Source organism: Xiphophorus hellerii, chromosome 22, assembly GCF_003331165.1.
Source record: "Xiphophorus hellerii strain 12219 chromosome 22, Xiphophorus_hellerii-4.1, whole genome shotgun sequence".
Lineage (NCBI taxonomy): Eukaryota > Metazoa > Chordata > Actinopteri > Cyprinodontiformes > Poeciliidae > Xiphophorus > Xiphophorus hellerii.
The window spans coordinates 6,784,645-6,811,186 of NC_045693.1; the positions used below are offsets into that span (position 1 = coordinate 6,784,645).

General features: G+C 36.6%; 2 protein-coding genes and 1 long non-coding RNA gene across 7 annotated transcripts in view; 2 read left to right on the plus strand and 1 right to left on the minus strand.

Moving 5' to 3' along the window:
• xpo1b (exportin 1 (CRM1 homolog, yeast) b) overlaps window positions 1–7,092 on the minus strand; it is a 29,479-nt gene extending 22,387 nt beyond the window's left edge. For 2 of the 4 annotated variants that reach the window (XM_032553184.1, XM_032553183.1), the window contains exons 1-3: window positions 6,722–7,092; window positions 5,221–5,352; window positions 4,981–5,082 (exon numbers count right to left, since the gene is read on the minus strand). In XM_032553184.1, the coding sequence (XP_032409075.1) occupies window positions 4,981–5,082; window positions 5,221–5,346 (228 nt within the window). In that variant the 5' untranslated portion in view covers window positions 5,347–5,352; window positions 6,722–7,092. Of the gene's footprint in view, window positions 1–4,157; window positions 4,225–4,980; window positions 5,083–5,220; window positions 5,353–6,721 lie in introns of those variants that run through there. The other 2 variants (XM_032553185.1, XM_032553186.1) reach the window with 2 other exon arrangements.
• On the plus strand, window positions 3,414–16,224 carry LOC116713169 (uncharacterized). Its single transcript, XR_004337809.1, has 3 exons — window positions 3,414–3,425; window positions 7,639–7,640; window positions 16,161–16,224. It is a non-coding gene; the product is annotated as an uncharacterized LOC116713169 (long non-coding RNA).
• Window positions 16,225–17,164: 940 nt separating this feature from the next.
• On the plus strand, window positions 17,165–25,286 carry LOC116713430 (RING finger protein 122-like). Of its 2 annotated transcripts, none has more exons than XM_032553587.1 (6): window positions 17,165–17,907; window positions 21,823–21,979; window positions 23,520–23,562; window positions 23,653–23,694; window positions 24,098–24,180; window positions 24,499–25,286. In XM_032553587.1, exons 1-6 carry the CDS (start codon window positions 17,883–17,885, stop codon window positions 24,617–24,619), a joined length of 471 nt encoding a protein of 156 aa, XP_032409478.1. In that variant the 5' UTR covers window positions 17,165–17,882; the 3' UTR covers window positions 24,620–25,286. The 2 variants fall into 2 exon arrangements, with proteins under 2 accessions (XP_032409478.1, XP_032409479.1); XM_032553588.1 differs by having other exon boundaries at window positions 21,849–21,979.
• Window positions 25,287–26,542: the final 1,256 nt, after the last annotated feature.

A 26,542-nucleotide genomic window follows, 5' to 3' on the forward strand; every position in this document is an offset into this window, starting at 1 on the left:
CATTATTATGCCGTCACCGTTATAATTGGGATTTGTTGCATGTTTTATGCTGCCGTCTTGGTCAGTTTACTCTTGGAAAATAATTTTTTTTAATCTCAATTAGTTGTTTTTCCTGATTATATAAAAGATACTCAATTACATTCATACCATTACATTACTTGAAAATGGTCCAAAACAACAGTATTATTGTTTATCGCAAGAAATTCTGGGACAATTTATCGTTCGGCAAAATTTGTTATCGTGACAGGCCTATGACAGATTATACCTTTGTATAAATAAACACTCAGGAATCTATACATTCGCACATTAGATGAAAACTTTTATTAGGCAGGGTTACTTTATAACACCTGGTATAATTCCTAAAAACAAGAACTGGATCTGCAAGTCAGAATTTGTGGATTTCCTGTGACTTATACATTACACATGTAAGGTCAAGTCTTTCTGGATGGATGACTTTCCCCCTTTGTCATTGTAGAAATATAGCAGGGCTTTCTTTCTTGGTTAGTTTTCCACTAGACTTGGTATGATTGGGGACCAAAGTTGCAACATTTGTTATGTTTTCAGTTTCAGTGGTTTGCTTCCACGCTGCACTGTGTCCAACAAAGAAAAATCTTAGAAAAACCTGTACACCAAGAAGTACCAAAAGAAACGCCAGACAAACTTCTGAAGACAACACTAAACGCAACTTCCTTCTTGAAAGGAACCAAAAATGGAGCGGCGTCAGATTTCAACAGTTGTAGGATTTACCTTTTGTCTTTTGTAAAAAGCCATTTCTCCCGCTACCGCTAGACTCGTGCGTTTGTTTTGGTTGTATTTACCCAGAATACCTTACACTGTAGTCCACTTTCTGGTCCGCTTGGCGTTTACAGACGCCTTAAAACCACGCAAGAGTTCACTTCAATCGAAGTTAGATCTAGGTTTGTAGGTGGACCAGAGTTTGTGTTTTTGGTCCGCATCAGACTTTGACAATGTCCTTCTCTGTAGTTGTGTAAATGTACAATTCTTTTTCTGATAGTTTCACAAAGTTTTTTCTAAGGAGTTGATGTAACTCTAAATTGTAGGCTAATATGAGCTTTAAATTATAATATTTTTAGTTCAACAAATGCATTCCCCCGCAAAAATTTACAGTTTTACTTAGAGAATGAAAAGAAGAAAATAATATTTAATCACTGTACATATGGTTGGACGATACGGCTGAAAAACGTATCACGACAAACATTTCATATCAGTCGATATCAATAATTATTGATTAGTTTTTTTGTTTTAAATATCTGAAATATTCCCATCTGGTGGCGTGAACTTTCCTGTTTAATCCACAGTTTTCACTCCATGCCATTATTTGTTAGTTTTAGGTTTAATCAGTTATGAGGCACCGTGGAGAAAAATGAAACTGCAGCTGTGCAAGTTACTCAACAGGTTGTTCCTAGGTAACCAAAGAATGAGTGAGTTGCTAGGTAACCAAAGAGCAAGTGAGCTAGTTGATGCCACCAACTTTACTTAGGTGGCCGTGAGAGGTTGAGCAACTAAACAGCTTCCTCCAACTATATCTCCCATAATGCTGTGCAGTTCTGGATTGGAGTTTAATGTATATTCTATAGATTGAATATGTATTGATACTGATCATGTGTCTATCACTGCATTTATCATTACTGATTTATTGTCCAGCCCTAATTGTTTGTCTTCAAAATGAGCATTGGCTTTTCTTCTTCTGCTCATAATCTGACCCTTTACTTTGGTATGGTGCATTGGCCTGTCACAACAAAAAAATTAACATTATGTTGAATTAAAACGAGCTTAATAATTTCCATGTACATGACTTAATGTTTTTCTCTTTTCTTTACTTCTACCAAAACCTCTATAACAAAAGTCTGGTGCTTTGGTTTGATTAAAATGTTTTTTTGTTTTTTTTTTTACCCCTCCAGGGGGTCTTTTGTGGGCTCTAGTGTCCCTTATATGACAGTAGGCTGACAGGAAACAGGGAAGGAGAGGGGGGAAGACATGCAGCAAATGTCGTCGGGTCCGGGAGTCGAACCCGCGACGGCCGCGTCGAGGACTCAAGGCCTCCTAACCACTACGCCACCATGGCACGCCCCTAAAATGTTTTAACGATTTATCAGCTAGCTGAATTTGTTATCATGCAGGCCTGATGGTGCATTGTTTAATTCTATCCCACATGGGCAATATGCAACATTTTAAAGTGGTATATTGGTAATCTTACTGCAACAGTTTACATACCTTCTGATTGAATTCTTATCCTTACAATTATTTCTTTGTCTATCGATGCCACAGTAATAAAAAAAAATTGTTTTCAATCCAAGTTAATGCTTTATATTACAGGTAGTCATAAAAGAAAACGGAAGTGAATCTAGTTTTACCAGAACATAGCAGGACGGTTAAATGGTATAAAAAAATAAAATAACTCCCAACCCCATGAACTGAGGCAGGAACACAAAACTAGTTCATCACATAAAAAAAGCAGGTGTTTCACCGCACAATGGTGGCCTGACTGAAATATTTCATTAATCTATTAATGAGTGCAGAAAATATTATTAAGTGGTACAGTGGGATTGGGGGGATTAGAGGTCAGAGCTGCAAAATCTGCTAACCTGCAGATTTGATTTAAGTATTTATACTTCAGATTCTAAAAGCATTTAAAAATGCTTAAAACTGCCTGTTTTAATAGTTGAAATCACCAAATTAAACTTTATTAAGCAGTAATATGCACAGTGAAAGGCGTCTTGGTGCTACAGCAGAAGCTAAGAATCACAGGCTTCCTTATCTACAGTCAATCAGAGCCAAAGTAAATAAATGCCACTCCTGGATTGGCTGGTGTCAAGTAGTGTTGTGCCTCTGTATTTCAGCTTCCCAAGCTGGATTTTCTTTGGAATATTTCATATTTGCTTTAAGAACAAAATGTGCAAAACAGGCATGCTTTCCAAGAACTAGGGAAAAAAAATCAGTGAATACTGAACTGTGAACACTGTAAATCAGCTAAGAATGTTAAAACAAAAAAAAATGGAGGGAAATCCGTCACCATTGCAATGATATAAATACATACCCCATGTTAATTTTAAATAAATCTACATGGGCATGACTGAATTGATTCCTCTACAGAGTGGCACCATTTTACTCCCATTAATCTCTATAGAAACCAACACTTTTACATTTTATAGCACATTGCTTGTACCCTTTAAAAAAGAGGTCACTGTTGCATAAGATATGTGCCTGTCCTCAGATTCAGTTAAAAAGGTTGAGGTTTGAACAAAACCAGACCTAAACAGGAGAATAAAGCCTAATGCATTTTTATTTAAGAAAATATTATCCACTAATCCCAGCAAAAAAATCCTTATTCGGAAATTAGCTCCAAACAATGCAATGTTTTTGATACCCAATCCAAGATCAGGCCTTTTTTCCAACTTCAGTGTGTTGAATTGTTACTTAATTTCATCATTTATAACCCAAACTACGTTTCTTTATCTGGTGCGTCATAAGGAACAGCGAGACCAGCCGCAGGTTAAGTTCTACGTACAAAAAAGGCAAATAAAACATTTACTTCAGAGATATCACTGTTTCTTGAGTTGACTGTTTCAACGGTAGGGATCATCAGTTCAAGAGAACATGAATTTTAGAGGGGGGAAAAAAATAAAGGAATGACTTGTAGAATAGGATGTTATTAAAGCAGGATCACCAAAGTGCTACAGATAATATATGCTGAGAGATTAAAGGTGAAATCTCCTTACAGGCACAGTGACAGTGCAACACTCACAGGTGTCAACTGAATGGCAGAACACATGGATTGATGCGTTTTTATTTCACCTTTAACTCCAAAAGTGCAAAAACCAGCACAGGAGGCAAGAAGAGAAACTCCCAAATCTTTTCTAAAGATTGCTACCATAAAAGGTTCTGGCCATTTTTTTTATTTAATTGAGGTAAACAAAAGAAAAGGAAATAAAAGGAAAGATGAGAAGTAAAGAAGAGAGCGTAGTCAGGAACAGAGCCGTGATCCCTACAGCTGAAATTAAATCATTTAAAAATTGTCTCAGCACAATGGATCCTACTGACTGCAGCCTGCACTCCCCCTCTGTCCAGTGAAACAGATGCAGGAAAAAAAATGGATGAACAAAATTCAGTCAAAAGTAATTTAAAAAAGGGTAGACCTTTTGGAGGCCTGCCGTCAAAGCCTAGCTGTGTCAAGATGCACGGGATGACACACCCTCTTTCTTCCTATTACAAGCCATAAACATAATGGAACATTGTGATTAATATCAAATAGTCACAACCTGAATGTATTACATTAAAATATATGTTACAATTACTTTATTTCCAGACCAAAAGCCAAATGTTTGAAGGTGTTTACCTTTGGCTTCCTCTCTTCTTCTACTCATTTGGCAAATTACATATTTAAACCTAGAAAAGTACTATTAACATGTCAACTCAGACATCAGCGACTTATTGTCAATCATTAAAAGCAATCTTACAGAAACAAAAACAAAGCACATTTAAACAATGCATATGTTCATATTACTTTGAGGAAGCTGCACTTAAAATGCTTTCAAAGTTGGAGTCAGTTTCAGTTTTGCAGTTCTGGCTCTCTTAGGGTTAAAAAACAAAATGAAACTCGGTGGATTCAGTTCTCTTGAGTGCACAAAGCCATAAACTAAAATGACATTTGTTTTATTCTACTCATGAAGTGTAGAAAACTGTGCCAGATTTGTACATGAGAGAAAAGCTGCTGGCTTTTATGTGCTTCAAATGTTTATCTGGGTGGTTCAGGTTCCTTTTTTGTAACTTTTGCAAGTTACTGCATGGGTCAACTTTCTAAATGAGTTATATGTGCATAGCTAAATGGCTAACACAGTATAATACTTTATCAATACATGATAAAGAGCTTGTAATATGTGTTTTATTCAAATAGAAATCTTCCTCAAAGCAAAATTAAATGCATTTCCAGCTTCACTTTCTGAATTATGGCGAGCTTACTTTGGTGTTCATGTTTTGCGAGAACTCCAGGATGGTGTCCACTCTTGTCCACGCATCTGGATGCTCTTTTAAGTGTGTCAACACTTCCTGCGCCATTCTTTGCTGCGATACAAAAACAGAGGGAACTTTTCAAGGTTCATACCAACAAAACAGTTTATTTTAAAGAAAAGAATATGGTAAGAGAAACTAGATTGTTGATTATTCCGGGTCCGGTTTGGGTTAATGAAGCCAACAACGTACCTGAGGTCCCACGCCATGATATAGGCAGTTCACCACATTATCCAGCAAGTTGATATCCAATTTCTGGTTGAAGTCCAGCAGCTGTTGTGCTGCATGGTCTGCTAATATTGTCATAACTGCTGGCATAGAGTTCTGTAACAAGGACAGGGAGGGGGTCATGAATGCACAGAGCACACTCAGTGGGCAAAGTCATGTGAACCGTTCGTTAGGAAATGAGTCCAAACAGCTGACAAACATCACAAACATCATTTAGAGAGCTGTCACTTTCAGAAGTTAAACTCATGGTGTCACATGTCTGACAATGTTTTGGAGGAAATAAGATGAATAGATGAAGAAATTTCATTCATCTTTCTTATGGTTCAGCTTTGCTTATTCTAGGTTATTAGGCAGAATAACAACTCTTGATATTCCCAGCCTGGACTATACAACACCAAAACTATTGAAGATGTAAATTAAACAGGTGATTGGCTGCAAAATTTGACTACTAAAAGGTAAAATAGGTCAACATCGATTAGCAAAGTTGAGCAAGCAACAGAAATCCAAAAGTCAGTGATTTTGCTTAGTTTGTGTAGACCAAACATTTCAGTTTCCTCTTATAGGACCCTTAGCATGCGGTTTGAAGCAAGCTTGCTTACAACACACCAAGGGCTACAGTCACACTTTATTAAGGTTTTAACGAGCCACGTGCCGGATATACAAAGCGACGTCATATTGTTTACATCTGCATGTAACGGAATTCAGTCCCAAAACAGACTCCAACTCAAATCCAAGGCTAGAAACATACACTCAATCTGACATGGAGCTCAGTAGGAAGTTATTCCCAATATCTCTGCCGAGACGGGTGTAAACAACGCGCACACGATGCTATAATTAGCCCGCAAATGACGCTCCATTTGCAGCTAGTCGTTACACGAACTGGTCACATGTGGTCCTTTCACTGCTCACTACAACCACTCCCACCAAGGATGCCAGAGACAGAGGACGCCCATGCAAACACGTTACTATCAAGCTGGTTCATCACCACTATGAAGTTGGTGTGCATTATTCTTGATGCGAAACTCTTTCCGGTATTGCTTGGATACAGATAGCAGAGGTTACGATGCGCACCTAGCAACATAAACTTAACATCCGCTCGGGAGTGGATGCTGCTACAGTCAGTGGGAGAGGCGAGGGTTTAACCAGAAAGCACATGGTTACTTATTCATCTGCGTTGTCGCACTTTTTGCTACAATTTCTCCCTATGACAAAAGTTACAGCACTTTTCCCCCTGACTGCTAACATTAGCTTAACTAATACAGTTGCGAACGCTAGCTAGCGGTCAGTCAATGGCTGCTTGGTTATCCCTACTGATGCTGGCAATGCTATCCGAATTCACTTATTTTCAAAAACACCGTGACAATATAATGTAGCGTTTAAATAGCATATATACTTATCCCTACAAATATATGCATTTTAGTACTAAAAAAACACAGCACGTTTGCATTTAACCCTGGTTACCTACCTAAAAGTCCAAGGCTCTGACTCAAAAGAGCGGCGTTTGCCAAAGGAAGCTACAAGGTTAACAGTGAAGCACTTCACTGTTGATTTGGAAAGATTTCCTATTTTTGCTGCTGTTTCAGCGTTGACTAAATCCAGCTCCAGCAGCGAATGATGCCTAGCTGCTAAGAATGTTAGATTCCCAAAACTACAGTTACGGAAAACCGAGCGAGCTTCCTTTCCGATACATTTTACGAAAAAATAAAAGTAAAACCTTGATTCACTTATTAATTCGTTACTCTTGTGATTTTTCCGGCGGGGCGGTATAAAGGTTGTGGTGCCTGCGCCTCCTCTCCTCTCTCAAGCAACTAACTCACAACCGGTTGAAACCGGTTCAGACTGGGAGATTCCATCTCGGTTTAGTTTTCAGCCGATGGCGCCGCGTAAAAGTTTGGACCGAGATTCCGCCCACCTGGCGCGCTGATTGGCTGAAACCATGACGGAGACTCCCTTCTCAGAGTCCCATTGGCTAGATGAGCTGTCAGTCTATTTCAATTCGCTCAAGCGCCCACGCGACTTCTCCGCCCGGAGAGAAAAAGAGGGCAGACTCCCATGCAGAGTGGACTTCTGCACGATTCAGCGCATCAAACTCAATATCCTCTCATTCAAATGGTATTTTTCTTTATTTATATCATCAATAAGTTAACAAAATGCATTACAACCCAGGCATATTTCACAAAATTAGCAAAACAAGCCCAGCTTTACGATTATAACCCGTCGGAGTGAATGTTCTGCTACTTTTTAAGGCAACATACCCTGCAATGACAGCGACTGTCACATTCAGGTAACACTAGAGGGGCTGAACGATATGATGAACCGCAAGCGCCATTCATTTGCCTGTTGCTTGTAAGCTGGTAATTTTCCACCAGCCACGAGTGGGAGTGGTTATGCGATCACCGGGGTTAGAAAGCGACCTCAAGGAGATTTTGGCTCCTCTTGAGTGACTGACAGCCCTGCAGATATCGGGGAGACTGCAAATATCAGTGTCAGCAGCATCACGGGCAGGACATGTAGCGACATGCTGCGTATTTTCTTGCAAATTAGGCGCTTTTAATGCACAGAGAGGATGCAAACATGACAGCGTGTTTTTTTTTTCTTCCTCCTGCGCTGCGGTCACGTGGTGCCGCGCGGTTCTTGATGGAAAAATACTGGGATTTCGTGTGTAGAGGAGAGAGTACACAACCCAATAAAGTCACTCGGAAAGGATTTTTTTTTTTCTCAAAATGCCATTTACCCAGCAACACTGTCAACGCTTATTTTTTTTTGTCATGATTTGCATTTTTTCCATACCCAATTAGGTGCAATATGTATTTGTGCATGACATTTTTCAACCTTCATCCAAAAACTAAACCAAAAAACATGTAGTCTTACACTCAGTCACAAACATAGGCACAAACATCTATAATAAACAAATCAAAGCTGTTAAATTATTTGAATAATTCATTTATAGAAAGAAAAATAATAGATTTATTACATAGTAGCATATTTAAATCACTTGTTTGTGACTTTAAGCTTGAAAAATAATTTCACTACGAATATTACAGACTAGTTAAAAAGGATCTTTTAACACAAATTTTCATTGCTTAAGAAGCTGACAACATGGAAAGTTAAGTGGAAGGAAAACAATCAGGGGAAAAAGCTCCCTAAACTATGATGATCCTAGAGTTTTAGGACGTTTTATAATACATTAACTGTGATAAGAGTCAATGTTTAATGAGCCACGAGACAGGTGTATCGACAGCTGTCGCATTCTGTTGATAAGCTTTAAAGAGTTTCGTTTTTATGGAGTGTTATTCGCGGAAATGAGAGGCTCGCCATTCACAGTGTGCTTTTTGCAAGCACATTAATGGAAAGTTGAGTGGAATGAAAAACATCAGGAAGGAAACATTCATAAACAACTTGGATCTTAGAGGTTTAGGGAGATTTATGATACGTTAACTGTGACTGGAGTCTGTACACAGATGTACCAACAACAGCTTCCAGCTGTTGCATATTGTTGATAAATTTAAAGATTATTCTCACTGTTTACACTGAGCTTTAATGGAAAGCTGAGTGGCAGAAAAAAACAAGAGCTTAGAGGAGATTCAAAATGAATCCCAAGTCCTCTCTTCCACTAAATAAGATGCCTTTTGCATTTTATTTGTAAATTAATTTTGGAACTAGCACGGGAGGAACAGAATCTACATATGCTGACACATTTATGGAGATAAATACCTGCCTATATGACTGTGGTGTCACTATGACTAAATAGCTAGCTGGCTAGCTTCATCTAAAAGCCACATAGTGAATTTATAAAGTGTTGTTGAGAAGAAGAAGAGAGACAGAAGAGTCAACAAGAGTCCATTAACCCGTTTAATCCCAAATTTTTTCCTGCAAAATAAGTGCATGCATCTCAATCCTTGGACCTACCTAACACATGGTATTTATAAATTATTACATTTTATGTTGGTTATGTTAGTGAAAATGTAGGTTTTATACTCGGCAACGATTGTTGCCAGTGGGAAACTGCATAGTCTAAATTACACAAATCTGGCCTATTTATACACATAGAAAAATAAGAAAATCATGACATGCATAACCTATTATAACAAAGAATGGTTACAAGAGTGTTCAGAAATATTTCAGATGCATAAAGATTCAATGCCACATCCAGATGTCATTGTTTCAATATACCGAGTGACCTTTGACCTCGTTTAGTTATTTCATCAATCAATCAAAATCAATCAAATTTTATTTGTAAAGCACATTTCAGCAGCAAGGCATTTCAAAGTGCTTTACATCATTACAAACACAGAAACACAAAGCAACATAAAATCAACAATCAAAACACGACATTAAGTCAAGTTCCATCAATAAAATTGTAATTGATTACGTTTCAAGTACAGTTCTAAACAGGTGGGTTTTTAGTAGAGTTTGCATCCATAAAAGGTTTACCTGTTACACTCCTACTGTGTTATATGGAACAAAATACCTGTTGCTATTTTTATTCCCACTCACGCTCACAATCACACAGTTTAAAACAATGTAGGCAGCATTTTAATGGGCTTCTGGCATCAATTAGGCAAAATCAGGTGAAAATGTTAGTATGAGCAAATATGCGAATGGGAGGACATTCTCCCTGTTCTAGCAGACCAACAACTACACCTTGACTGTGTCCTAAAGTAGTTTCAGACGTGGCGTCATCTTGTAGTGGTCATTCAGTGCATAGGCCACACTTTGTGGCCTTTTGGGGGGTGAAAAAGGTGAAGGGTTCAGCTGTGGGAACGACAGTGATGTAGAAGACATCATTTTGATGTTCCTTCAGGTCTAGACGATCTAAAATATCTGATGGTTTTAACCTGTATGGGAACAGCAGGACATATAGAATAAACAGCAAATCTATGTACACAGCACAGTGCTGTCTATGTGTTATGCTAGCAGCAACAATTGTTGCCATGCTTACATTTGCTCTTCTTATGATCAAAAGATGAATGAAGGAATAAAATTTTCTTTATATATCAGTAGAAGACACTTGAAAAAACACATGTTCAAAATATTTTATTTATACTTGTTTATTTAAATATTTTACTGACTTCCTCTTGTACAGGTATGAGACAAACATTTACGTCCAGGGTCACAGGCAGGAAGTAGAGATCTGGTCATGTGGAGAGATACTTTCACACTAGATACATGAAATTGATACTGCTTAGAGTAGACACTCTATTTTTTGATTTTAAAAACTTAAATTAGCTGCCAAAAGTAAGAAAATTTCTTTTAGAGCTTCCAGAAGTAAAAAAAAATGTCTGGCAGCAATGTTGCCGGTGGGATTAAACGGGTTAAGGCAGAAATTCATGCAAAAGGAAACTCGACTACTGAGTGCAAATGTTCTACTGTACATGCAAATACCTTTAGGTAAGTTGAGATTTCTGTATTTTTAAATAGAATTTTTATTGCTCTGTGTACATTTTCTAAGACTAGACTTTTATTTTGAAGCCATATTATGATAATCAAAACTGTGATAAAAAAATATATTGTGACAGTTCTTTGTCCATATTGCGCAACTCTATTTCCAGCAAGAATCCAAATATTCTAAATTTTAATATGAAGTCTGAATTTAATCCAATTAAATTAATGTAAAATTTAATTCTGCATTACTTTAAAGTAGCACTAACTTCAAAATTGATGCATTTTCTCTACTTTTAAAGCATTAATTGTCTAATATTTCTTCCAATGATGTCTCTTTGGAGTTTTCCAAAACCTTTGCACTTTACTAAAACCATTTGAAATCAGTTTGCAGTTCCTAAATTCACCATGTGTCAGAAGTGCAACCTTCCAGGAAGTGTGTCTTAATATTTAACTAATGCTGTCAAGGAAAAGTGAAAAGCTTCATCCACACCTTCTCTGCAAGATTTTGATTTTGTTGTTTCACCTGTCATGTTCCGCCCCTGCCGGTGTGACCGCGTCCTTGGAGCAGACACAGTCACTCAGCTCCTCCCAGACAGTTGGCCTATATATCCCAGAGCCTTTGTTATTAATAAACAAGATTTCAAAGCCTATTATCTTTCCTGGAGAGCCACTGAAGAAGCTGCGACTGGCTGTGTGTATGCTGCTTTTACACTACACAAACTGTAGATCCGGCTTACAGGTTCGGTTCTGGTTCTCTTCTGGATGAAGCCACAAACGTGATATTGCTGAAGGTAACTTTCTGCACTGAATTCAGCAAGTACGAAAAACCAAAACACAAAGACAAAAAGCTACAACAACAAAAAGCCACAACGCAACAACAAAATGCCATTATGCAACAAGGAAAAACCATAACGCAACTACGAAAACTCACAACAAAGCAAAAAGCCACAACACAACTTAGAAAAGCCAAAACACAAAAACAAAATGTAAGAAATGCCACAACGTAACAACATAAAGCCACATCGCAACTAAGAAAAGCCACAACGCAACAACATAAAGCCACAACGCAATTAAGAAAAGCCACAACGCAATCAATAAAAGCCACAATGCAACAACATACAGCCACAACGCAATCAAGAAAAATCACAACGCAATCAATAAAACCCACAATGCAATCAATAAAACCCACAATGCAATCAATAAAACCCACAATGCAATCAAGAAAAGCCACAACTGAGACGCCATCTTAGTAAAGCCACAACGCAACTAGAAATGATACAATGCAACAACAGAAAGAGACAACGAACTAAGAAAAGCCACAACACAGCAACAAAATGTAACTAAGAAAAGCCACAATGAATCAACAAATACCACAACACTTGAACAAAAGCATTTCTTTAAATCTCTTCAACAGAATGCAGCGGTTCAGTCCATCCTGTCGATAAATCTGTGTTGTATCTCGCTGAGCTCCAGCTCCATTTCCATTTACTGCCTCGTAAATCTTCCTAAGACTTAAAGCTTTTTTCATTCCACTTAACTTTCCTGTGACATACTTGAACACAGCCACCTCATGGCCTTCCCTCCTCATAGAAGTTGCCAGTGATTGTCTCCTGGTCAATGTCAATCCAGAATTGATGTGTAGACCCAAACATAACATTTCTGCATTAAAACAAACCCTTTATTTTATTATTAACCTGTTGTATTCATGTTTTCTGAAAAAACTGTGAGTCATAAAGATTATACTGCAACATTTCTGGATTGAAAATCTCTTATTTTATCTTTTGGAATAATTAATTTGACAATATGTGATTCTCAGATGCGATAAATTAAATTAAATGAATGTCTACCTGCAGCAAAAATGAAAACAGACTTTTCTAGTAACAAACAGAGCACTCCACTTTTAAGGAAAATATCAATCAAGTTGATAAAACATGTCTAAAGTCCTTCTGAGTATTGAGTGCAAGATAAGATGTTTTCATAAAGGTCTGCAGAAGGCCTCTGCTTTGGTAACTGTTGTGGTTTATCATTTACATGTCCTGCATGTCCACAGCTGCACGCCCCGACTGATTTTGACTGTGTCATTGGTTATGCAAATAAAGAAGCAGGTAGGTTGAAACTGCAGAGTGTTTTTATCATAAACATCTTTACGGAGAAAAGACATGAATGCATAAACAGTACAACGGAAATCCGCAAACCTGCAGGTCATTGTGTTCATGTTTTCTGGTATTTGCCCCTATTTTCTAAAGAACTTTAGTGGACCTATAGTCATGTTTTTCTTAGGGTTAAATGTTCCAGAAGTGGTTCAAATTTGGATAAGTGTTAATGCACTATTGGGCAGAAGAAAATATAGAAAATATAGTTTTTGTCCTAAACAGCCCCTCATAATACTTCATAATAAAATTACTCAAGTAAAAGTAAAAAGTACAAATTCTCCTAAAAGTACATCTTTTTTTAAAAGAAAAGTTATTAAAGTAAATGTAACTAGTTACTACCCAACCAAAATGAATGGAAGTCAATGCAATGTCTAATTAGGATATAAATACAAAGTCTTAAACAATACTTTAAATGTCGCAGATAGATATAAACAAGTTTGATGCTAATAAAAAGCTAAATTAACCCATACAAACATAGAAGGATGCTTTTTTTACTTAAGATAAACATTTTTACAACTTTATGACACAATAATGCTGATTTCCTGTAAAAGCAAATGTCATTACAGAAGTTTTCAGCCCTTTTTCTGCTTCTACTTCACACAAATGGGCATTTCTCTCAGTGCACTGCTGGAATTTATCATCAAACTTGTGTGAAGTTTGGAAGTGAGTAACTTCAAATCAGGCGCAGGCTGGTTAAATCTTGTTCTTTCTGGTTAGACCTCAGTAGTCCATTTACATATATACTCATTGCATCACACTGGGGGGGCTGACCTCCATGAGGTAATCACCAGAAAAAAAAAAGTTGTGCTGGCTCATACTGCTCTTGTCCTCCTGCCTGAATGGTCGCCTTGGTATGCAGCAGGAAAAAGCAGAAACAAACTGTCTGACTCAAAGTACGGGGCTTGTTATTGTGCAATATAGTCACACAAGATATTCTGGAGAAAAGCACTCAACCCACTTGGTGTTACTTAACAGAGTTGTTTAGGTCAGAAGTGGGAAAAGGAGTCCAAATACACCTTTTTATCTGTACTGTTAAAGAAGTAACAATGCCCTCTTCAGCAATCAGAGATTAAAGAGAGTGTTTTATCGTCCTACAGCGCCCTCTGCTGGAAACACAAAATAAGAGCATTAAAAAAAACTCATGGCCAGACCGAATTAGTACATTTCTACGACTAATACGTCATCTCTACGACGGCATATTAGGGTAATAGTTGATGGAAAAACAAATAGCAAATTTCCGCCTAAAATCTTCGAAATTTTGAGATTAATCTCAGAATTTGTCAAGAAAAGCCTTGGAAATTTCTGGGTTTAAAAAGTCAAAAATTTCCTACAAAAAATAATTACACAATCTGAAATGTTAAGATTAATTTCTTTGGACATGTCTGATCTCCAAAAGGTGAAAATGTGCAAGAAAAAAAAGGAAAATTTGAGATTACTCTCAGAAATTTTCAAGAAAAACCTCCGAAATTTGTGAGATTGAAAAGTCAAACATTTCTTATAAAAGAAAAACTATAAAATTTTGAGATTAAACTCAGAAATTTTCAAGAAAAACTTTGGGGATTTCTGAGCCTGAAAAGTCAAAAACTTCCTAAAAAAAAATCTGAAATTTTGGGATTAATCTCAGAAATGTTCAAGAAAAACCATAGGGTTTCCTGAGCTCCAAAAGCTGAAAAATTGCAAGAAAATATCTGAAATTTTTTAATTAATCTAAAAAATGTATAATTTCCAATAAACATTTCCAAAGTTTTTTTTTTAAAGAGTGATAAAAAAAATCAAATCAGCAGGCTGACTGCTGCCAAAAAGGGACACATCTGTTCTAATTCACTGCTTTCTTATGTTAGCAAGAATAAACGTTTAATAAAAAGCTTGCAGCCATTATCAATTTACATTAAAATGGACTCTCCTGCATGAACCGGAGGCAAATAATATCATGTTTGAAGCAAGTTGTCATGATGAGATGATCAGATGCAGATAAGACTTCAGAGAATATGAAAATATGCTAGCAGAGGATTTTATTTGGTTTCAATGTGAAAGTATTTCTGTCACGCTAAATAAAGTGACCTACTCTGTTTGTAGTTTCTCCTTCCAGAAATCTGTCTCACACTGTCATCATTTCCAGATTCCCCAAACAAAAATATATTTATTTTTAATCCAACTGCAGCTCACAGTTGATCTGACAATTTATGAACTTCACCAAACAACATATCAAGTGTTATTTTAAAAAGATCTAAATATTTATACATGTTACATAATGATTAACTACACTGTAGGTAATATTTTCATTAAAAAAGAAAATGTCCTACTAGAAAATTATAATTTTGCATTAATTGTGTGAACATTTCTATCAACTCTAGTACAGAATTTCAGCATGTTCATCATATTTAATTTATTTCCATTTCTATTAATACGAAACTGAAATTTTCAGTATTTTTACAGTATTTCTCCAGGTACATTAAAAAACATTTTAAACATTTCTCGTGTTGAAAAACTGAAATTGTATCGTATTTTAACTGTGTATCTCCTGGTACATTCAGAAACATTTCTGTTTAAATACTGAAATTTTCATATTTTTACATTTCTCAAACATTAACATGAACACAAGAAAGAAAAACCTGTTAGAAATCTTAACAGAAAGTTCTTTCACATTTTAATACATTTACCCATTTCTATGGAGTTTTTTTTTACAATCTAGAAGGAAAGAAAGTTATCAAAAAGTAGAAAACAGATTAATTGTTGGAACAAAAGCTTCTGTATCCTTGAGAAGTAAAGATAAACTACTAAAGGCGTCTGTTGCAGGATTTGTTTTTAAAGGTTTGTGTCCAGTTTTCTTTGAATGACAAAAACTTTCTGTTCCTGGAAACTATTCTTAATCTAACAGGAAACAGCTGTGCTCCACCAATATGTTGATGGGAAACTTATTTCACAATTCATTGGTCCACAGTTGGCCGCAGGGAGGCGCTGTTGTTTGCTCTTTTGCGTTGCCTTGGTTCATATGTTCCAAATTATTTCTACATAAAAAACTTACAGCTTTCTGTTTATTTACGTAAGTAATCAAATTTTAATAAAAACAGCACTTCTAAACTGGCTACTAGTCTGAGTTTTTTTTATTTTTAGGTTTTTCTAAATAACAAACAACACTGTATTCTATTTTTGTATTTGAGGTGAGATTTAAATATATTCACACCCTGAGAACAACCACGTCATTGCACCCAGCAATTCAGCACTGAATTGTGTTTATTTGTTTGTTTTGGTCCACGTGGTTCATTCCAGATCCTAAAATAAAATATAAGCAAACATAAAACATAACAGTCAAAAATAGGCTCCTCATTAGGGATGAAACTTATCGATTAGCGAGTTAAAATTGAGTTTTCTCTTGCATCAAGTGGGTCGACCATCTTTCAATAACATGAAGGGCTAAATTATTCATAATGCTGAATTTAAAAAAAGAACATTATATTTTTTTAAAAAATGATTTAAATAAAAAAAAAACCAATTTTAACAATTACATTTTTAAAATAATTTTAACATACAATTTTAACTATTTTTAACAATTATAATTCCCTCATAACTTGGACATCTTGGGACCGTTTGTGTTTGTGTATAAATGGTTCCGGTTAAAAATGACCAGTAGCGCCCTCTGCTGGACGGCGGCCAAACAAAAAAAAATTTAAAGAAGGTCTGAGGTACAGTATGTAACTTTTATAAAAAATATTTTTTAAAAGTATTTCTTGACACTATTACTATGTTGTGACAATTTGCTATGAGACAGATGGATCTCTTTCACTTCCTCCCCGAGCTAAATGCACAGCTCCAGACCAAAAACAACCAATCAGAGCCAGGAGGCGGGGTTTAACCCTGTCAGTCAATCTCATGTACACGCTGCTAAATGTGCTAATGAGTAACTGAAATAACTTACAGTTACAGCCAATCCGTTTATCCACCGTCATCAAATTAATTCATGCTAGTCAGCATGAATGAATGCTAAGTAGCACTAGCATTCACGATAAGCTCTGCTAGCTGCAGGGTAGCAGAGGAGGGGATGAGCAGCACCACACAGGGGTGATTGATAGCACTAAGACCCTTCTTGCTCTGAAACAACCAATAAAAGCCAGTAGGAGCTTAATTTTTATACTATACTGTTATGACAGTTCAACAACAGTTTTTTTTCTGCAACTTTAATCGTTTGGAACTAATTTTAATTTAATAAAACATTAATCGACAATTGTAACTTCACTAATCCTTGTAGGAAATATACTTCTTTTATTATTCCTTCTCGTATTGAATCATTTATCCCTCTATTTTTCAGTAATAACTACGAAAGTCTAATTCTCACTTGTATGTTTATTAAATCTTTTGTCATCTACAATGAGTTACCCTGATCGATAGGCCAATTACTGCTCAGCCTCCACATCTGCCTGTCTGCTGTTCAGTAATAGCTTACAGCTGCAAAGGAAGGAGGGGGCAAACCAAGAGGCGCAAGAGGGGTAAAAGGAGGGCAAGAGAGTGAAGGAAGGAAGGAAAGAGGGGGCGGCGAAAGCAGAGCTGTGATGCAGGCAGTGAATCACATGAGCAGAGATCTGTTTACAAACCGAGAGCTGCAGATGAGAAGTGGAGAAGAGAGACGAGGGAGGAGAGTGAACGTGAGAGGAGCCTGGATCAGAATTAAGATTAGCGCCGTTGTCTTCCTGTGTTACCGACGCTGCGCCGCGGGTTCTGCGTATGGAGCAGGGAGGCAGATGGAGGCGCTGCCATCGACTTTCCACGGGAGAACCTGCCCGGATAACAGGGAAATCCATCCGTGTCGTTTTCCTTTGTCTCTCCATAGCAGGAAATCGAGGCCATTGATAAAAAGAGTGACACAAGAATATAACAGTGACTTGGGATTACATCCGTGACTCCACGTAGGTTTCTTTGTCATCCACTGAAGATACAAAGGCGGATCTGACAGTCGATGGGAGTGTTTAGTGGATGTCTCCATCGTGTTTTAGACTAAGTAAAACTGTTTTTAGTTACCAAACCTAGAGAACTTGTTGAGAAACCCAAAACTTTTCCCGGCTGAGTGCCGGTCAACCATTCACATGTTATTGGATGCATCCGGTTCACTGGTGTTACGGTAAGTGTTTTGGATCCACCAGTTGCACAGCCTTTCTTCATATTTTGCGCCACACAAACTGTGGTCCCTCTGACTCTAATTGAATTGCAACCCATTAAAGTTTGACAAAGGAGAACCGATACAAGTAGCTTCAACGATTTTGGAGTCAAAAGGCAAATTAAACAAACTTCGCCCATCTAAGATGTTGCTTCTTTTATGCTTTTGGCGCAGTCTATTATAAATTAAGAAGTGTTTTGAACTTTTTCAGGATCAAATTAAAGTTTATAAGAGTCACCTGCAATCTTGTTGGCAAAGGTACTACTTGTCCTTGTCTATGTTCCCGTTAACTAGACACCAAATGTATATTGACCACTATTTTTAGATTTAATAATTTTAGATATTATTCACTAATTCATATGTTTTCAATCTGGAGCTTCTATAATTGATAACTCGGTGCTGCCATACTGATCGCGTCCGGACCGGAAGTACGTCAGTGGAAGATTTAAATCTAAAATATTTGTTATTCTTTCAAACCAACCCATTTCATTCTAAGTCAAGGTGCCACGTAACAGTGTTGGATATTCCAGCTTAAATAATGTTTAACTGAACTGAAATAATATGACAGTAATGCAAAATATGCTACATTAGCATTTTTTAGTCCCTCAAAAATTAGTACATTTTTGAGGGACTAAAAATTAGTCAAAAATAACTGTACTATTTAGACACAGATAAATAGTACTGCTTAACAGACGCATTTAAAAGTTGTACAATTAAATAGACATTTTGTTAGCATGAAAAGCATACAAAGCATACAAAACAGGTATTGTAGATCGCATGGTTAGCAATTAGCTTTGCAATTAGCTTTGTTTTTTCCCTCCAAAATATGTTAAATATGTGTCTCACAGAAAAACACTTTCTATGACAAATCAGGTTTTTTCCAGGTATTATCCATCTTTATGAGATTTTTTCCCCATCCATTTAGTCAATCTCAAGTTTACAACAAGTTAGTTTAAAGAGTTATATCAACATATTCTATAGCTGAGAACCTGCAAACCTTGACAATTCTTTTTTATGTTTATTACTTAACTTTTCTTTAACAATGACAGCTCATGAAGGCAGATCTTTTTAAACAGAATCTAAATGTGGATGTATTGAATGGGACTGTAGATGTTAAATGTTTTTAAGCTAACATTTTGATAGTGGTTTTCTTCAAAACTAACCAGATTTCAAAACGCCAAAGCATTTTTTAGATAAGACTGAAGCTGTGGATATGTAAAAAATGATAATAAAAAGGGATATTACATAAAAAATATGCTTGTAAAAATGTGTATGCTACAGTTAATGCTACATTTTAGCATTGTTGTTTTCCCTCCAAAATGAGCTACAGGCATTTTTTTTAATACTAATTGTCATTATGAAAATTTTCATACTTGCATAATTAATTACTGACAATTTGAAAACAAGCTAGCTAACCTTCGGATGCAGTATTTTCATATGTAGAGCATGATGTCATATTTGTAGTTAAATAGAGAAAAATCTGATTGTTTTTGATTAAAATGTTGCCAAATTGATCTATAGTGACTCTTTGGCAGCACAGCTGCTTTGGAAGTATTTTACCCACAAGGCCTTGCAGGATTACTTAGTAGTTTGCCAGGCGTATTGATTCACATGTAATCTTTGAAAAAAAAAATCCATTAGTACCTGTTTGACTAAACTTGATTCAAGGTAATTTTCCATTACACCCCATTGAAAACCAAGTCAAACCAACTCAAGTAGAGTTCAGATAAGTAGGTATAACTGGAAAGGAGGCTTTTGATTTTTCTTTCTTTCAAAACTAACCCAATTTTTCACAGCTTCAAAGTTACCAACACCCACAATGTTAGACGTAATCTTAGATAATCTGGAATTGGTAGCCATTCAGTATGAAAAAATATGACAGAAGACTGTTTGACATGTTATGCTACATTAAATGCCACGTTAGCATTGTGGTTTTCCCTCCAAAATGTAACCACAAGAAATCTGTAGATTTTTTTTGCTTGGTTTGAGGCCAATACCAATTTTTACTAAACTTTTCTACCTTTATGATGAAGTAAATATCTGGCGTGGCTATATGTCCTTCAGGGGCTGCCATCATAATGTTTCAGTGTGCTATGCTTAATTATTCCGGTTTTCTGCAATTGTCAGGTACATGCTTAACTGTTTTTTCCTTTTTTTAAAAAATTCAAAATCTTTTTTAATCAACTATCCACATAAATCTTGACTATAGACATGGAACTCAATTTTTATATAAACTCCTAATAACCTACTGTTACTCTACATTTCCTTTTAAGTGGGTTTTACAAGAATCAACACAAAAATGTACACCACATTTTTTCTTTTTCCTTTGAGCAGACAAAACTATGAACATCAGCAGGAAAAATCTACAGAAACAGCTGAACGGTTCTAGATCAGATCAACTACCTCACCTTAACCATGTTCAAGTTCAGACCTGTTCATGCATGCATGCAGCATTTGCACAGTGGCCTACCTTTTGGTCCTCCACTATCAATGATTTACTAACATAGTGCTAAGATTACAGCTGCCTCCTCTTTAACCTAAACGTCCAGCCAAACACTCGCCTTACCAGCCCTCTGTACTGGTGTGAGCTTTGTGTATTAAAGCGTGACTCCTGAGCAGGAGTACAAGCTATTATGTCTAACCGTAAAAATGTGCTAATTGCATCCTTGCACAACACTGATGGAGGTTTGTGTGGAAGGAAAGCAGCTCCGTTTAATCACCAAAGGCTAAGAAAAATGTTTATTCTCAATTAAAATACTTGAGAACCCAACATGGAGATGCAACACATTCCTGTGACATGCAGGTGCCTTGCAGTGTGAAGAATATTTGTAAAAATGTGACTTCCTCTCATAGAAAAGTCAGAAACTGTTATACAAAGCACCAAACAAGAGATTATGTATGAGAAATCTGACTCAAGACAAAAATAAAACACTTCAAAAACACAAAATGTTGACAAGTATTTTTGGTCTACTTTCTAGTGCAAATATCTCAGTATCCTTGAAATAGGATAAAAATGACTTACGAGTAACTTCCCAGCAAGATAGTGGAGCTTGTTTCAAGTATATAGTTCCTTAATATTGATTTTAAAAAGTACTAGTTACTCCAGCAGATTATTTTAATTCTAACACAATATTTTCCCCATATTATAAGTGAAATAATCTCCCAGTGGAACTAGTACATTTTTGTTAATATTAAGGAATTATTGACTTAAAACAAGTTCCTGTATCTTGCTGGAAAGTTAAAATATTTGTGTTAGAAAGCAGTCCAAAAATACTTGGTAAGATTGTGTTTTTGCAATGAAATCACAAAAATTATATAAAACTTTCTGAAATAATGACTGAAAATTAATGAATATTCTGACTTTAGAGCCAAAAACAAAACCACAATATGTTTTTTAATTTATTTTTATCAAGTAGAGGAAAAATTGTACAATTACTTGATGCAGAAAACCATGACAATAATGACCCTTTGATTTGATTTTGTAAAATTAATACCTGCACTGGAGGTGGGTGGATCGATCCAGAATATTGATGATATTGATACTAAGTTGGTATCTGTATCAGATTGATACTAGCGAAGTTAAGGTCAATGCAGTTTCAGATTCTTTGGATTGTAGTTTTTCAACTCTACCTCAAATACTTTGTTTTGATTTGCTGCATTCATGACATTTTCACTGTAAACGTTTATGTTTGTTGGATAATAAAAGATAATTTCCTATTTGGTTCCAGCCAAATCCCTAAAAAAACACTTGTTTCATTGAAAATATGATGCTAATTCTGTCTAAACCAAACTTCTATCAATATTCTGCTGGGACTTTAAAAAGGGATATAATTTAATCTATTAAGGTAAATAATCTCTACCCATGATTCCCATTTTTAGGGTGTCTGTGTGATTTTGAACTGCAGGACTTCGTCCCTGACTGCAAGATGACAAGCGAAAGTCTCTTTAACCTGCCGCTTAATACTTACATCATCCTCCTGGGCATTGGCCTCTTCATCCTCATGCTCAGCCTCATCTACTGCTGCTACTTGTTCAGGTACACTGTAAAACATCTGAAGGTGGTTTAACTTGAAAATGAAGCAAGTACAGTCAACCAGAAATTTTGATTTAATTTGCATTAATGCATTTTTATTAAAAATCACTTTAAATTTTGCTCAGAAACATTTAATTTGAATCTGAGCAGACATTGTCCTCAACCACTGCAAACTGACAAATGCATTAATATAATAGGTTTAAGTGAACTCTGGCGCGGTTTGAATGCTAATCTGAACGCCAAGCAGACAACTCCAAAAGCAGGAAGTGAACTATAGCGTAGGGCATTCTGGGTAAATACAACCAAAACAAACGTGCAAGTCTAACGCTAGGGGAGAAATGTCTCCTGGCCTTTAACGACAAAAGACAAATCCTACACAGGTAAAGTCTGACACCACTCCATTTTTGTTCACATTTTGTGAAGAAGGAAGTTGTGCTCAGTGTCTTCTTCAGAAGTTTTCACGTCATTTTCTTCAGTGGTTCTTGGTGCAGCGCCACCACAGGTGAGAAGGGGAAAATGTTTTTCAAGAGGTTTGGTTCATTTACATAGTGCAGTGTGAAAGCGAACCACACGAACTGAAAATGAAACAAATGTTGCAATTTTGGTCCCCAATCGGCCCAAGTCTACCAGACCATCAGGTATGAAAACACACTTAAAATTGTTAGTTCACTCAACTCTTGGAGATGTGACAAAATTAATCAAAAGCTAACACAACTCACTAATATTTGACAAACTTACGTTCAAAATCTAAAACTTGCCAGATTTCTTTGAATTAAAAAGTAAAAGCTAGTAGACACAACTAAATGCAGCTCAAATATTTTACAGTGAAGAGTCCAAGTTTTGATGTTTTTGTGCAGCCCTGCTCAGTGTGAGGGACGTCACTGCTCAGGTTGTTACATGAGTTTGACATCGTACGAATTCCAGGACTGCTTGAAGCGCCGAGCATCCCCAGCTGATTCATTTAGCATGACAAGACTTGTATCAGTGGAGAGAGATAAGGAAACATAATTTGCACAGTACAGATGTTTTTGGTGACAAACTTGTAAGTTTTCTTTTAGCTGCATGGAGAGGGCATGTTACATAAAATTCTGAACCAATCAGCTATAATTATTCACCAATATTTAAGTAGGCCAAAGACATAAAATCTCTTCTTATATTCTTTGTATCCTTCTTTCTGTCTTGAGTGTTTTCATTCCTGATAGTAAAGAAGATTCGGTTTGATTAGGGACCAAAATTGCATTCACACCTCCATAAACGAACCAGACTTTCTAGGCAAACGCCTGCAAACCACTCTACCACTTTTCTACTTTGGGTGTTTTCACACCTGATAGTCCCATAAACCTGGTTTGATTGGGGAACAAAAGTGCAATATTTGTTACATTTTCAGCTGATTCTCAACAACATGTCTCATGTTGCCATTTTGTTTTTAGACCAATAAACTGACTATTTTCGTGCAGACTTGGCTCTAAGCATGGCTTGTGTTTGGCTCTTCAAACCACCTTTAAAACAGCATACTGAGTTTTATTTTGTTGCTTCTTTACAGACTAAGAAGACAAGGTACAAGAGACAATTATGGCTACAATGAGGTAACATCTTGTTACTGAAACATTCCTACAAGACTGTTTTCATTTGCTTTTCTGTTAGGTAAACTAAATGATTTCCTTTGTCATCAACAGGTAGTTCTAAAAGGAGCGGGAAAGAAACTGAGTCTTCTTGGTGTAAGTTGAATACATGTCGTAAGCTAATACGAATTTAGGGATTGAACATTTAAAGTACTTCAGGTTCTTATATGTTCATTCATCGGACTGAAGCACGCGGTTCCAGTTGAAGTTGCCGTAGCATCAAGCACACATCTAAACTTTTCAATTATTGCTATGGCTGTAAATATGGGCAAATTGGTGGTTATTTTCTTGAAGCCTTACAAGGACTACCGCACATCTACCTTAGTTCAATGACAAGTTGTCTTTTCTTTCCCATTTTGAAGAGTGGCAAAGAGAAGAGAAATAGGCTTCAGAGTTACGCCATAGTCCCTTGGTACTCTGATCAAGAAGATTTCTAGGATAAGTTAGTTTTTTTTTATTTGCTGAAGTGGTTTCATGATGTGGTATTTCCTTTTTCCAGCAAACTTGTGCAGTATGTTTGGAAGAGTTTCGCAGCAGGGATGAGCTTGGAGTGTGTCCGTGTTCCCACGCTTTTCATAAGAAGTGAGTTCAATAGTAGTACTTGTTGATTACCATGTTTTTACGACAATGTACAACTGATATGATGTTTTTAAGTATGCAAAGCAGAGTTTTTTGCATGCTTCAAACTTCAATAAGTAGTTTAACAGACATCAAGAAGTCCTGTAGCTATTGCTGAATTTCTCGCTGCTAATTACGTCAAGTTTCTTGAATATATTTTCTTTGCATGTTTGAACTTGAGCACAACTATGCTAACTGAGACTTGTGTCCTGCAGCAAAAACTGTGACAGCCATGATTTTTTTAGTCATGTTTTTCCTCTTGTCTGTCTGCTTTTACCCTAGATGTCTTCTGAAATGGTTAGAAATCCGAAATGTGTGTCCGATGTGTAACAAGTCAGTTTGTCGAATCCAGCATGAGCCCCAACAAACACCTGAGCAGCCACAGAGTCTCTCGGAAGTCTGATAAAGGAGCCCTACGCAGCAATGCAAAGCACTCTCCGTTCAGCTGAACTCTCTTTAGTTTTTTTTTCTTTTTAAAAATAGAAATATTTTTTGAGGCAGAGTTACTCTTGCAGAAATTTTAAAATAAACATCGTTGTGATCAGAAGAACATTTTTGGAAAAATGTATGAAGGGGACACTTAGACACAAGGTAATGGTAACAACATCTTACCGTGGGGTTTGTAAATCAAAGTAAGAACGCTGAATGTTGAATATCTTGTGCTCAAGTTGGTTGAAAGTCAACTTCAGGTTGTGAGTTGAAATATACTTTTTTTTCCTCATTTTTCAGACTGATTGGTAACATCATAATATCCTGGATTTTGTGCAAACAAAAACTGACAGTGGTGCAACGAAAAGACACTGCTTTGTGTACAAGGTAGCCATATTGGTTAAAACTTTCCAGTAAGCTAGCTGAGAAAGTTCTTGTGACTTTGAACTCAACTTGAATGCTAACATTCTCAGTACATAGGCTCATGCTAATGCTAAGTGCCTTATAGTCATGTAAGCATGTACTAATAAGTTTTAGCATTATATTCCAACCTGTTCAGTGCCAGTAGAGAAGTGAAGTGACCTAACCAAGACGTAGACTATGTATTCAGGGCTAGTGGTAGCAAAAAAAAAAAAAAAAAGTGACATACAGTGGACCCCTGTTTGATTTTTCTGAAGAACTTTGCCTCCAAATTATTTACGTAAAATCTACTCATTAATTGGGAAGCTGAGAAAGCTAGACGCAATGCTACGTGACACATTATTGGCTGGTGTTTGGGAAACAGCCAATCTAGGAGCTGCATATATTTTCCTTAGCGCTGATTGGCTGAACCCATAAGGATAACAGGGGTGTTAGGTCCTGCGGTAGTGCTGCAACGGTTTTCGTTTTCCTATTATTGCAGGTTAGAAAGTAGATAGTTTGAATTGTTATAATTAGCAGTTGCAAACATTTTAGAGGGGTTCTTAAGTATTCAGTATTTTAGCTCTTCGCGGACGGTTATATTCTCTAACTTCTGGGAATGCCGAGAGCCCACTGTATAAAGTTGAGTTGTTTACTGGTTGTTAATGTCTTTTACGTGGAAAAGTTTGGTGTGAATTCAATAAGACGAAGTTCAAACCACACGATTCTTCCCAACAAAACATTGACAAGATGTAACAGACACAGAAAAGAGTCAGTCGGGCTTACTATAGTACACACAGACTGAATTGATATCTCTCTCGCATAGACACGAGCCATCAACTTGCCCGCCATATTGTGAGTGGCTTCTTCTTGTTGGATTTACTGGCGGTTGGCAACAAACTTTTAGTAGCATTACCGCCACTTACTGGTATGGCATGTGGTTCGTGATGGTCTATTATGAAGTTATGTTATGAAAATGCGTAACAGAGATAAGAGGTTCTGTCCCTCAGAAAAAAAGAGATAAGCGATAAATCATGCCAATGGAAATGATTGAGTTTGTATTAAATTTAGATGCGGTTAATTGATTTATTGATTATCAATGCTTACTTTGTTTATGTTTTTTCTTAGACCATCAAAGGTAAAACCGAAAGACCTTGAGCTGTTAACTTGAAATTTTTGGAACAGAACTACCCTCTTTCATACATTAAAAAAATGCCACTCACAAAATGGCAGTGAAAAAACTGACAGTGGTGCAGGATCCATTTTCAAGCAGCATCCACTCTTCCTCTGACTTTAAAACGGTTTGGATCAGTTAGAAATTGTGCTATCAAGTTGTGAATGTTCCCAGATGATGTTTTGTAGTGAAATTGATCATTTCTGCCTCCAGTTCTGCCTCAGAGAAATGTTTTCATGTCAAATGCTCCCCATAGACTCCCCACCTTGTGAAAATGGTGTCTTTTTTTCTCTTTTTTTAATTAACAAGACTTTAATCAAATGA

What these genes read in the sequence shown, in the direction of transcription:
- LOC116713430 (XM_032553587.1), top strand. Translation starts at nt 17,883, where the DNA reads ATGCATCCGGTTCACTGGTGTTACG. An exon ending in AGAAACTGAGTCTTCTTGGT is followed by an intron (nt 23,695 to 24,097) that starts GTAAGTTGAATA and finishes TCCTTTTTCCAG; the next exon opens with CAAACTTGTGCAGTATGTTT. An exon ending in TCCCACGCTTTTCATAAGAA is followed by an intron (nt 24,181 to 24,498) that starts GTGAGTTCAATA and finishes CTTTTACCCTAG; the next exon opens with ATGTCTTCTGAAATGGTTAG.